Source organism: Carcharhinus amblyrhynchos, chromosome 9, assembly GCF_965287045.1.
Source record: "Carcharhinus amblyrhynchos chromosome 9, sCarAmb.v2.hapA, whole genome shotgun sequence".
NCBI lineage: Eukaryota > Metazoa > Chordata > Chondrichthyes > Carcharhiniformes > Carcharhinidae > Carcharhinus > Carcharhinus amblyrhynchos.
The window spans coordinates 92563619-92577657 of NC_137332.1; the positions used below are offsets into that span (position 1 = coordinate 92563619).

Sequence of the window (14039 nt, forward strand, 5' to 3'; positions counted from 1 at the left end):
CACTCCGCTGCCCGCTGTATACACCAGGCCTCCTTTTAAACCTGGCGCTGATTTAAATCTGATGGCCCACAACTGCCTGCTAACCACTCCCTCAGAATTCTTAAAGCAGTAAATACAATAAATAAATGCTTTAAACAGTTCTACAAAGAACAAAGTGCTTTAAACTTATTTTAAACTGGTTTTTAACAGGTAAAATCTTAGCTCTCTCTCTGCTTCTTCACTCGTCTGCTCCAGCAAACAATGGAAGGCAAGAGGAAGGAAAGATAGGAAATGTTACTCACAGTAAGCAGCTATGTTGGAAGAATAACTCCACACTGATCTTTAGGTTCAAACTGGTTTATTGTAAGACACTTGCTCAGTACTACTAACCTACAGGAAGCACCATCCTCAAAGTGTTTCAGCTGTCTCTATTTATAGTACAATTAATGTCACACATTTAACACATAATTCTCTTAACAAGGCAATTGCCATGCATTGTGATTCGTCATATATTGGCAGGAATGAGGGCAAGGAGAATAGAACAGGGAAGCAGAGCTGGGTAGGAAAGTAAGGTAAATCATACCCTTGCTCCTGTGATCCCCTCTCCTGTAGATGTGCTGATCCAAATACTGCACATCATCACTGCCTTGGATGCTAGGGGTCTTCCTCTTCTGATCTGCTGTCAAACACATCAGAGGCCACACATCCCACACTGATGTTGTCAGTCTGAAAGCCTCCAAGGATGAAGAATGCTATTCCTAAAAATTCTAGAAATCTCTGTTAGACTTTTACCAGGGGAACTGAGATAGCAGCCACAATAAGTAAGGATTTATTCAGCTGGGACAATGACAAGTTTAAATCCCCACCTGATCTGTGCTCAAAGTCACCTCCATTTCAGCGGTCACTTTTCTAAGCTTTAGGAAACTCATGTTACTCCACAAACATTTGGATTGACGGAGAGATGTCAATCAGACAGTCCATCCACTGGGCCCTATTTTACCATTTTGATTCTAAGTGGTGGGAAAACTTGAAACTAGGAGTGCTTCAGGTCCAACTTTTAGACCCATTCTCAGGCACCCCATATCCACTCTGCCTGCAAAAATATTAGCGATTCTGAATCGTGTTGCACAAGCCTGTGAGTGGATCTTAATGCACCCGAAACTCTGCAGCCCTGTTCGGCGCCTTCAACTGCACGTGTAGAAAAAAAGATAGAAAAATGCTCCTGTGCCACATCCAGCCCAATCTGGATAATGCTTCCCCCGGCCCCCACAGATATTACCCCAACCCCCACAACATTACTGACCTCTTTATCCCCCCAACCCCCTGCCACCCAGCCTGATCATGAGCCCTCCCCCTTCCGCCCACGGATCTCAGGTAGAGTGGCATCTGGCCAACCACCCCCCCACCACCCCACTGATCTCAAGCAGAATGGCAGCAGACCACCCATTTCCCCCTACTGATCTCAGGCAGAGTGGCAGCGGACCCCCCTTCCTCCCCACTGATCTCAGGCAGAGTGGTAAGGGACACCCCCTTTCCCCCTACTGATCTCAGGCAGAGTGGCAGCGGATCCCTCTTCCCCCCACCCCGATATCAGGCAAAGTGGCAGCGGACCCCCCCATTCCCCCCTGCTGATCTCAGACTGGCAGCAGACCCCCCTTCCCCTCCACTGGTCTCAGACAGAGTGGCTGCAGACCCCTCCATTGCCCCCCGCTGATCTCAGGCAGAGTAGCAGCGGACCCCCCATTGCCCCCCCTGATCTCAGGCAGAGTGGCAGCGGACCACCCCTTCCCCTCCATTGATCTCAGGGAGAGTGGCAGTGGACTCAGCTTCCCCTGCTGATCTCAGGCAGGCTGGCAGCAGACCCCCCTTCCCCGCCACTAATCTCAGGCAGGGAAATCCATCATCCATCCTCCACCCTGCATATGTCAGGCAGAGTGATTCCCTCACCGCCCCCCTCCACCCACCCCTCCATCCCCCCATCCCAGAGCCTCCCGCACAAGGCCGCCATCTCCTCCAGACTCCGATAGCTGTGTGACACCTCCCTCTTTCTCCCCCTGTCCCCATCCATTGAGGCACTGATCCATCCACCCCCCCCACAATTAGCACACCTGCAAGTGCTCACTTGCCTCCCACTCAATGTTAACAAGCAAACTGCATGTAGCTTGCTGGAATGCTCTGCCAAACTGCCTGCAACTGATCTGCTCTAACAAGGGGCAGCTCCAACTCAAGAATGGACAGGCAGGCAGTACAGGACAATGTGCACACGACCAGCCTCCATTTTTCTGAGGGCGATCTGGGCAGGCTACTAAATGCAGCAGAGGTGAAGCAGACGCCTTTCCCCCTCCCCCCCAACCTCCCCACCCCCAGGAGGATGCAGACCCCAGTAGTTCTGATGGCAATGCAGTCTAGAAGGCAGTCGCCGCCTCAGTCAGTGCTAGACCACTGCACCCTCCGCTCCCCCCCACCCCCCACAAACAGGGAAACAGTGCTGGAAAAAAAGTCAATGACCTCATCCGGGCAGCAAAGGTGAGTTCTTGCATCTTCTCCCAAACCTCCCCCAGATCCTGCCATCCCCAGCACCCTGCATGCTTTCAGCTCCTGACCCCCAAGCAACTCCTTCCTATCCCCACCAAGAGCCCCCACTGCACTTGCCCCCTAAGGGTCACCACCATACTCTGCAGTAATCACATCATAATTTCTTTCATGGCTCCTTCTGTCTCCACAGAAGATCAACCATAACACCTGTGAAAGGGCAAAGACAGGATTGGTGAGCCAGACCTCTGGGTCCTCACCCCCTTTGGGGAGCAGGCACTGGAGCTCTCAAACAAAGGGGAGATGCAGGCTGTCAGTAACAGCATGGTTGGGCTGCCATCAAGACATGAGCACCTGTCATTCTACCACTCACTTTGGGGCAACTCCCTGGGGGCATGAGTTTTGGGTGCGAGGAGTAAGTTTTAAAGAAGTTCAAGGCATGTTTATTTACACAGAGAGGGCATGAAACTCGCTACCGGGAGAGGTCATGGAGGCAGATACAATAGTGGCATCTTTACAGCTACGTGAATGGGATGGGAATAGAAGCATACAGTTCCCGAAAGGTTAGGGGGGTTGCAAATCAGATGGGCAGCCTAGTCGCTACCGGTTTGGAAGGCCTGTGATGTAATTTTCTTTGTGCTTTGCTGTATGTTTGATGGAAAAATATGAATCACATGTTTTGCATCCCAGATTCCTCTCCCTCCCTTGCACTTAACCTTGTATCCTGTGTTGCAGGGACAGAACCGGACGCCCTGGGGCCTTCTGGATCACTGCTGCAGCTCCCACCTATCCTGTTCAAGACAGCTCAGATGAGTCCTCAAAGGACATGGGTGAAGGGAATTCCGAGGGTGGAACCGTTTTGGTGTCAGCTTCCACCTCACAACTCACCATCCCAGATATTGACATGTCAGTGTGTCCACTTAGTAGTGAGGCTTCTGGCTCATTCTCTGGTGACCATGACACATCTAACAATGTACATTGGGTGGAGGGGAGAACATCCAAGGCCTCTGGCACGCAGGGACTTGCCAAAGGCAAGGACTCAGCTAGCCCCAGGCTACATGCTGGGCCTCTGAGATCACTTCTGCCTCAGCTACAGGAGATGCAGCAACAGAGCCAGGGAATGCAGGCAGGGCTGACAGCCACACTAGACCAACTGTGAAGCTGCTGGGAAGAATCCCAAAGCTTCCAGGTGGACCAGCTATTGTCTGTCTTGCATGATTCCCAGGCTAACACTGCAAGGATGGAAAGCCTGGGGCAGGGAATCATCACCATGGCACGCTCCAAGCGATGTCCGAGTCACAGCAGGCCATAGCAGAGTCCTGCAGGGCTGCACCTGAGTCACAGTGCAGAGCTGGGGATTGAACAAGCTTCTCGAGATTCTGTGGCCCATGGCTGAGAGGTTCGAGAGCCAGCGGGACAATACGGAGACACAGTGGGCTATGGCAGCGGCCCTTAAGAATGTGGTCCATTCGCTGAAGGGCTGCAGAGCATGGCCCAGTCTCAGAGGGCACTTGCTTTGACCACAGACAGGAGACCCCCAACTCAGGTGGCCATTGCAGAGGGCTCGACCATCATAGGTAGGATGTAGGTGGTCCTCTAGGACTGGCAGGGCCAGGTGATGCTGGAACTTCTGGAGCTCACTGCAGAAGCACCACCTTACCATGGAGTGACCCAGGGGCCCACAGAAACCCCAAGGGAAGGTGAAGGACTCAAGCCCATGCCGGAGCCTTGCAGCCAGTAGACTGTGGCTGTGAATTTATCTTCTGTCACCCCCTTCCTCACACCAGCACATCTCAGACGCAGTGGGATGAAGAGGGTGTCTTGGAAAAATCCTAGAGACCTGGAAACTGGCCTGGGCCCTCAAGGTCCAGGGCCTCCATGGGACACCTGCCACATGAATCATAGGCAATTGGGCAGCTAGCCCCCTCCACCTCTGATATACATTCTGGGGAGTCACTGAGACGTAGTGGTAGGCCACATAAGGTTAGGAAATTGTAGTTGCATTGAAATGTCACGGGTGAATGGCTGTACTAATTAGAAAGATATTTAAGCCTCTTAACGTTTTCTGTTCACAAGTTTTTATGTTAGAACGTATTACTTAAACACCTTCATTGCAATTATTAAATGTTTCTTCAAACCACCCCCCCCCACCCCGCCTGTGATTAATTTGTCTCAGATTTGTCTCGAATAGGAATCCTCTTCCTTTGACGATCACCGGAGGGATGCTTCATGTTGATGCTGTGTCACAGAGAAAAGAAAGCCATTGGTTCCCCAGACCCGATGAGCGATTCCCCCCTGTCCCCCACCCCGCCTGGCCCAGGGCCCTGTATGGGGGTTTCAGATCTCTTACCCACTACACAGCCATGGGCCCAGGTGCCAGCGTGCATGTGGAGCTCAAATAGGAGCCAGACTATTTTGCATCAGGGTATAATCATAATGATACTTAGCGAGTCATCATCACCCTCCTGTCTGCCAAAAAAACTCACTAACACAGCGTACCCATGCCCACCACTCTGGTTTGATAATGTTGCAGGGGGTAGAAGGAATTTTGGGGGATGGGATTGAATCCACAGACACAAACCCCTAGCAACTGAAGTGCCTGGTGATCAGGACCCTTGCCGCCAGCACATGCCTCATTTGAGCTGCCAGCCCTCCAGCGCCTGGGAGGTGTTCCAAAATGCACTTTTCTTGTTCTTCCTCCTCGTCCTGCTGGTCATCCTCCCCAGTGATGCCCGGCTGGTCAGCAAACACATCCTCCTCCTAACAGATCACCTCTCTGCAGAGTCAGGTTGTGCAAGGCACAGTATGCGACCACAATCCATGTCCTGCTTCGGGTGGTTGTCTCCCTCTACTCCTGCAAGTAGTAATGCTTCCTGTGCCTGCAATTCTTCATCCAGCTCCTTCTCCTCAGCTCCAGCAGCAACCAAAAGAAAAGCATTGGTTGCGTCACAAAAGCCACCTCTTCACTCTGAAGGTGGGCAGGGGGGGAGCTGTTGGAGATGGAGAGGAACGTATGTAGAGGTTAAGGAATACTGCTTGCTCCTAGCCCATCAACAGTCACTGTCCATATCCCACAGTCAATGTGGCAACAATAGTCTCTCCCTCAATGTCAACAAAACGAAGGAGATTGTCATCGACTTCAGAAAGTATAAAGGAGAACATGCCCCTGTCTACAGCAATGGGGACGAAGTAGAAAGGATCGAGAGCTTCAAGTTTTTAGGTGTTCAGTTCACCAACAATCTGTCCTGGTCCCCCCATGCTGACATTAGAGTTAAGAAAGCCCTCCAACGCCTCTACTTTCTCAGAAGACTAAGGAAATTTGGCATGTTCGCTATGACTCTCACCAACTTGTCCAGATGCACCATAGAAAGCATTCTTTCTTGTTGTATCACAGCTTGGTATGGCTCCTGCTCTCCTGAAGACCGCAAGAAACTACAAAAGGTCATAAATGTAGCCCAATCCATCACGCAAACCAGCCTTCCACCCATTGACTGTCTACACTTCCCGCTGCCTCAACAAAGCAGCCAACATAATTAAGGATCCCACGCACCCACACATTCTCTCTTCCACTTTCTTCCTTCAGGAAAAAGATACAAAAGTCCGAGGTCATGTACCAACCGACTCAAGAAGTTTCTTCCCTGCTGCCGTCAGACTTTTGAATGGACTTACCTTGCATTAAGTTGATCTTTCTCTACACCCTAGCATTGACTGTAACACTACATTCTGCACTCTCTTGTTTCCTTCTCTATGAATGTTTTGTCTGATTAGTGCACAAGAAACAATACTTTTCACTGTATGTTAATATATATGACAATAATAAATCAAACCAAATCAAAATTCCCCCAGCCACATGCTGCCCAACATCAGAGCTCCTTGAAAAGTGCATTTTGCAAGGGCTTTGTGCACATCCTTCTGCTGGAAGAGTGCTGAGTGCACTTGGACCCAGCAGCACCATAAGACCCAAGGTCAGTGCTGATACCTGGGTCCATGCTCCAAGTCAGATATCGGACACTCTACTAAGCAACAGCCCCCCACCCCCACCACACACTCGCAGAGCCGCCACCGACCCAAGAAAGAAAATGGCCATAACAAAAGAACACCCATGAACAGCGGAGAGCTGTCGGACACTACGTACTTACCTCCTCACTAACCCTGATGGAGCACCCAAATCGGACTTTTACGGAGCATGTATGTTTTGCGCCGATTCTGGATTGGTGAACGCAGTGGTAAACGGGGAAGTGCTGGTAAAGTTGGACGTGCAGTCAATTTAAATACATGTAAATACATTTAAATGGCTGTTGTGCCCATTTCATGCGCTGTCCCAATTGCGTCCATTTTTGGGCCTTGGTAAAGGGGGAAAACAGTGCAAAGGTGGGCACAGATCATGCTACTCGCCTCATGCCCAACTTGATGGTAAAATTGGGCCCACTCTGCCCATTCTCTCCTCTTCCTCTTTCATAGCTGCTTCACTTCCTGTGGGGATTGAAACCCAAGTGAGGAGATGGTGAGCGAAGGAGCAGAATTTATAATAATTACATTGCATCATATCCACACTAATGTTCAGGCAGTCTGACTATCCTGTGGGGAATCAGGTGTGGAAATGCCCCTTATGCTGTGTGAGAAGATACAGCTGAGAGACCTGTTTACTCGGTGCTTTGTGCTGAGCTGTTTGATTGAAGCACACCCAACTTGAGAGAAAGCGTCTGGAGGTTGGGGTATTTATTCTAGAGTGGTGGAGTATCCTGGGAGTAAGGCTAGGTGACAAGAGTGCGGAGGCTGGCAGACTGTGAAGGCCTATCTCGGAGAACAAACAATATATTGAAGTTTGAGAAAAAGAAACATAAAACAGCTGTCACCCGTCATATATCCCATCCATGTCAAACATGTTCTATACCATGGTCCCTCATATTTTCCATACTGATTTACACATGCAAGCACACCCATGCCCCCTCATACTCTACACCAGCCTCTACCCCCACCCACTCCACATGCCACTTTATAGTCAATGTCAACTTAGTGTCAACTCAAACCACCTCATGCCCACCACCCATACCAACTTTCCCATTATCCACAATGGGCAGGCATGCTGAGGTTTAAATAAAATGAAGTTCCAAGTGTCAATTGCAAACTTTATTTTTTTTAAAACATTAATTCATTTTTAAAAATTGCTAAATTTAAATTCTTTGAATCACATTATTCCTTCTAACAACAAACATTTTATTAAATTGAATCATTCCCTCAAAAAAAACAAGAGTTCAAATTCATTATCTCACTGATTGTTCATGACCTGGAGCTGTCAATCAAACTGTAATGGCAGGCACCCTACTGTGACAATAGATGGTTGTGAAAGCTCTCATTCACCTTAATCCCGTCAGTCCGAGGCTTGTGTCAACAGAGAATAAAAGGCAATAATTTTCTCACACCCCAGACAGTTTTTTCAAAGAGTTAAATGCAGGAGTTTTAAATGACTTTTTAGCTGGATAGCTCCCTTTGACAGTTCCTCTTGACTTTCTTGACAATTTTCAATAAGCTCTGAGTTCTAATGGGTTTATGCGCATTCTACACAGTTTCATGCCTAATTTCTAAATATCTCAAAGGACATCCTATTTTTGGGGATTCTGATGGGATTGAAGGTTGATCAATCTTCAGGGCTTCATAGTCTTCATTCCAGAGTACTAAAGGAAAGTGGCCCTGGAAATCGTAGATATATTGGTGGTCATTTTTCCAAAATTCTTTGGACTCTGGATTTGTTCCTACAGATTTGAGTGTAGGTAATGTAAGCCCGTTATTCAAAAAGGAAGGTAGGGAGAAAGCAGGGAACAATAGGCCAGTGATCCTAACGTCAGTACTGTGGAAGTTGCTAGAGTCAATTATCAAGGAATTCATAGCTCAGCATTTAGAAAGCAATGGTATAATCAGACAAAATCAGCATGGATTTACGAAAAAGCATGCTGATGAATCCAGTGGAATTCTTTGAGGATGTAACTAGTAGAGTTGACCAAGGAGAACCAATGAACATAGTTTATTTAAACTTTCAGAAGTCTACAATGTAAAGTTAGAGTGCATGGGATAGTGTCTTGAGATGGATAGAAGGTATGACATTAGTGTACTATTAATAAGTGTTTTTTTAAATCATGATTTCTGCATCTCTCAGAGTTAGTATTTCATAGCTCGCAGCCTTAGCTGGTGTCATTATGGTATCAGTTCGACCGGAGGTATCCTTTTATTGTTGCTTAAATGGGGGTTTGTTTATTTTTACTGGATGTTTATAACTCTGCGTTGTTAGGGAAAAAAACTGATTGGCAGGTCAGATGATAGGAGTTTTTTTCATTTTCAGTTTGGAGCTGCAATTGAGTTTTAGTTTTGGAAGGAACATCAAACTGAAAAGAACACTCCCTCTCTCCCTGGTTTTAGAAATTCTGCTGGTTAGCTGAAAGCAAGGTCTTGACTTTCTGAAGCAGGTAATCAATGTTGGTGGCTTGCCTAGAGTCCCTGGTATTTTGGGAAGCTGTTCTGAGTTCTGTCCAGAGAACTGCAGACCTCACCGAAAGGTCTCAAGTCCAGTATCACATCTTTGCTATGTTAAACCTGAGAAAAGGGTCTTTTGTTTACAGGACTGGTTTGATTGGAACACATTTGATATATCTGTTAAGGGTTATACATCATAGTGATTATTTTGTTTCTTGTTTGTAATTGATAAGAATTCTTGCTAATTTCCTTACTATACATGTTAACTATATTCTTAAATAAGCTTTGTTTGATAAAAGTTCCCTCGTGGGTCATTTGACTCATTCCTGAAGTGAAACATATGCTTATCCTAGCCAAATTCAAGAGGCAATGATCTAGGCAGTATCCACAAAATACTTTGGAGTTTCTGACCTGAACCATAAGAAAAGCTGGTTTTCAGGAAGCAAAGAATTGGTAAGCATTTTTTCCCCAATTGCAGGCAGTGACTAGTGAGGTACCACAGGGATCTGTGATAGGACCCCAAATCTTCACATTGAAAATGATTTGAAAGAGGGAACTAAATGTATTATCTCCAAATTTGCAGATAATACAAAATTAGTTGGGAGGGTCAGCTCCCATGAGGACGATGCAGAAGAAGCTTCAGTGTGATTTGGACTGGCTGAGTGAGCGGGCATATGCATAGCAGATGCAGTATAATGTGGATAAATGTGAGGTTATCCATTTTGGTAGCAATAATATGAAGACAGAATCTTATTTGAATGGATGTAAATTGAGAGAGGTGGATACTCAGTCAGACCTTGGTGAATCAGTTGCATCAGTTGCTGAAAGCATGCAGGTACAGCAAGCAGTGAAGAAGACAAATGGTATTTTGGCTTTCATAGCAAGAGGATTTGAGTATAGGATCAGGAATGTTTTACTGCAAGAGGATTTGAGTATATGATCAAGGATGTTTTACTGCATTGGTGAGGCCACACCTTGAGTACTGTGTGCAGTTTTGGTGTCCTTATCTGTGGAAGGATGTCCTCGCTATAGAGGGAGTGCAGCAAATGATTACCAGGCTGATTTCTGGGATGGCAGGTCTGTCATATGAGGAGAGATCAAGTCAGTTAGGATTTTATTCATTGGAGTTTAGAAGAATGAGACGGGATCTCAAACTTCCAGATTCAGGACTTTTCTGCCATTGTTTTCACAATAGAGAGACTCTCTGTTGTGGCAAATGAAGAGACCAAAGGATATTCCTCATTATAAAAAAAGATAGAGGATGATGAAGTCATGGAGATGGTGTCTAATTCCTGCGGATTTTGCTCCATCACTGTGATGTGACCTCTCCTGCGTCAGAGGCATGTCCAGAAGTCTCTGCACTGGGCTGCTGCTGGCCAGAAGGTGCAGATGCTACAATCTGAGACAAAATCCGCCTCATTTCATTTAAAGTTTCATTGCTTCTTTGCAGAAGTTGACAAAGAATCTCATTCTGCTGATGAAGGACCTCATTGTTTCTTTGCAGATGCTGGTTTTGTATCTCATTCTGCTGTCTTAGAAACTCATTCTGCTGCTGAAGAATCTCATTGTTTCTTTGAAGATTCTTGCTGACATCCGTCTTAAATTCAGTCAAAGTTTGCTGAAGCAAGTTAGAAGTGGCCTGATAACTCTCCGTATTTTGAACCTGTTCCTGATGTAAGCGCTTAAGTAATTTTAGATCATCTTCATTTTCTTCACCAGCAGTTTGGGCCTGATGCTGTCCATGTGCTCGTGGAAATAGCGGAATGCCTGCGCCCAAAGCTGCAGGTTCTTCACCTTTGGAAAGTTCTGAGCGCCCTCCCTCCACCACAGCAGCCAGAGCATCACAGGCCTCCTCCTTCACAACCACAATATTTAACCTTAACTCATCAACACTACCCTCCAAATCAGACATATTACCCTTCTGACATTCCTCTCCCTCCCTCACTGCAGCTGCCATGCCACATTGCTGTGAGGTATTCACCTCTATCTCTTCTTCATCAACCCTTTCAGGAATCTCGGACGCTGCTGTCAACTCTCCTCCATCACCATCTGATGTGTCCATAGATGCCTGTGTATCTGTCAGACGAAGAAAATCACAATTATTATCTTTTGTAAAATAAATTAACTCTCCTCCTGGTAGTTTAAACACTCAACTGTGATATCACCTTCACTCATCCCCACATCTGATCCAAAGCAGTTACCATGGGGCTGGATGCCAAACAACTTTGTTGTGAGCTGATAAAGTCACAGGTTTTTACAGCACAGAAAAGGTCCCTGCGGCCCATCATGTCTGCACCAACTATCAAACACATATCTATTTCGAATCCCACCTTCCAGCACTTGGTCCATAGACTTGTACGCTATGAAATTTCAGGTGCTCATCTAAATGCTTCTGAAATGTTGTGAAGGTTCCCATCTCTACCACCTTTTCAGGCAGTGATTTTGAGATTCCCATCAACCCCTTGGTGAAAATGTTTCTCCTCAAATTCCCCTCTAAGTCTCCTCCTTCCTGCTTAAAATCTATGGCCTTGTTATTGACCTCTCTACTATGGGGAAAATGTTTCCTATCTAACCAATGTCCCATATAATTCTGTACACCTCAATTAGTTCCACTCTCAGACTGCTTTGTTCAAAGGAGAACAACCCCATCTTCACCAGCCTGTCCTCAGAGCTGAAACGCTCCAGCCCAGGCAACATCTTAGCGAATCTCCTCGGCACCCTTTCTAGTTTAATCACATTCTTCCTCTAGAGTGAAGACCAGAACTGCAGAAAATACTTTAGCTGTGGCCTACCGAGCATTTTAAAAGCTTCATCATATTCTCCCTAATGAAGGCAAGTATCTCATATGCTTTCTTAACCACCTTGTCTATCCGTTCTGCCCTTCAGGAGTCTTTGGACATGCACCCCAAGGATCTTTTGGTCCTCTGTACTTCCTAGCATCCTACCGTTCATTGTGTTGATGTAGGGGACCCACATTCCAGTCAACGAGCACTCCTGGTTGTTATGGGCCAGCTTTACCTACAGGGAGAAATGAAAATGAAAAAGAAATCATGGTGCAACTTTTGCTGTGATGTCTTGTGACACATTTTCTGAGTGCTGGAGACAGCTTTCAGACTGCACCCAGTGGGACCTCTGATTAAAGATCAATCTTATTACCAAGTGAGAGCCATCTCCAAGTGTTATAATGGCCACTGCGGATTGTCAATTGATCTCTCCATGGGCCTCGCAGAGCATGAGCTCCCCTATGAGGCAAGTGGTGGCTCACCCAATAGGGAAGGAGCAGCCAGGGCTTTAAAACCAGCTGGCTCCACTTAGACCAGCAGTCAATAGATTTTGGGACTGTTCTGTACCTGTGCCACCGAGCAGCACTTTGAGCGCGTTACAAATAAAGTGTGATGATGATAGAAGGCTGGCCTCAGTAAGATTTTACATTGGCGATGAAGAGCAAAGTGATTTCTTTCTGCCCTCTGGACGATCTTTATTGTTGAGACAAGTAACCCTCCAAGAAGAAAAATGCCTCTTCGTGGTAAACTTGAAAGCTATGATGCAAGCAGAGAAGACTGGGCCCAGTGCACAGAGCACATGTGTTACTTTTTTCAGGTCAACAATGTTGGGGGGGGTGAGGGGAGGAAACGGGATAGTGGGCCTGTTGACGGCATGCAGGGTCCCGATCCTTCAATATAATAAAACTCTGATGCCTCTGACTTCAAAACCTTTAATGAATTTGGTTAAAGGCTATTATGACCCAAAACCCTCCATAATACTTGAGTGATACTGCTTTAACACACCAGGGTGAACTCTTGGGGAATTTATCACCGAACTTCTGACCAGGCTACAAAAATTGGCAGAGCATTGTGAATTCAAGCCACCCCTGAACAACATGCAAGATAGACTGGATTGTGCAATTAACAACGTGAAAATCTTTAAAAAAATTAGCAGAACCCAATTCGGATCTAAAGAAGGCCACTGAGATAGCTGTTTCATTACAGAATGCAGAGAAAGAAGTTCAGGAACTACTGGGATGTCAGACAGCAGTGTCCTCTGGTTGTGGGGAGGGGCATCATGCAGTGTCCATCCTACAACTGAGAACAATGAGATCGGTAAACTATCACATAATTTCTTACAATGGTGGAGCCCAAGACACATCACCAGTCAAGAAAGATTAGGCACAGCCTTCAAACTCCTAGGGAGCATATTCTTGAAGGTTGCTGATGCCAGCCAGTGGACTATTGCTGTGCTGCAGAAGACCACAACCGAGTCAAAGCTATAGTGAGAGTCAAAACTTGTGGTATTTCAAAAAAAGGCCAAAGTTAGTCCCAGACGGGACTTTGCAAGTAAGCCCAGAGCCAGGAACAGGGACAATTAAATTGCATCTCCACGACAATGGTTGCCCCCTTAATAGTGGAATTGTCAGTAAATGACAATCCATTAAAAATGGAATTTCAGATGGGGCTGCGGTCTCCATTATTGGGGAGTGTTATAATGTATTTCCAACACTGGAATCTGCTATCATGTGACCAGCTGACCCAGCATAAATAGCAAGTAGATGGGGATTGTGGGGAGCTTGAGTGGCCCAGCGTGTGGTCTGAATGTTGGTGCAATTAAGTTTTTTATTAAACCTTTTTCTTTGATTTACTTTGAGAAGTTAGTTCTTTTATTGCTTGCAACTGAAGTATCCTTACTGCTAGATGAAAATTAGTAGCAGAGGAAAACCTATCGTGGCTTGGTGTTTGTTTTGTAAGGCTGTGTTACATAGATGTGCTAAAGACTCAGGACATCAGCACAGCAGAAGATAAAACCAAACTTAGATCGTTTGATTGTCCCCCCGTCTTTTAATACTGGCAATTGAAAGCAGAAGTGGAAGTGTGGACCCGTGTTACTACAATACCAAGAAAAAGCCAGGTATGGCTTTTGCTTTATCACTTCATCAGATGCAAGATAAGGAACAAAATGTTTTCTGACTGGATTGCAGGTGCTCTAAATTAAGAAGGGTTACATCTGCTGCTGCAATATCTAGCTAAGTTTTAACAAAAAGATGAGTTTTGGGAGAATTATGAAGA

At 46.3% G+C, this 14039-nt stretch overlaps 1 protein-coding gene across 1 annotated transcript in view; it reads right to left on the reverse strand.

Annotated features, from left to right (window-relative positions):
- Positions 1–14039, reverse strand: part of LOC145348620 (uncharacterized) — a 95159-nt gene that overhangs the window by 74815 nt on the left and 6305 nt on the right. Inside the window, exons 2-3 of the mRNA XM_080196791.1 lie at positions 11925–11997; positions 10293–11055 (exon numbers count right to left, since the gene is read on the reverse strand). Of these exons, the coding sequence (XP_080052917.1) occupies positions 10293–11055; positions 11925–11997 (836 nt within the window). The remainder of the gene's footprint in view (positions 1–10292; positions 11056–11924; positions 11998–14039) is intronic.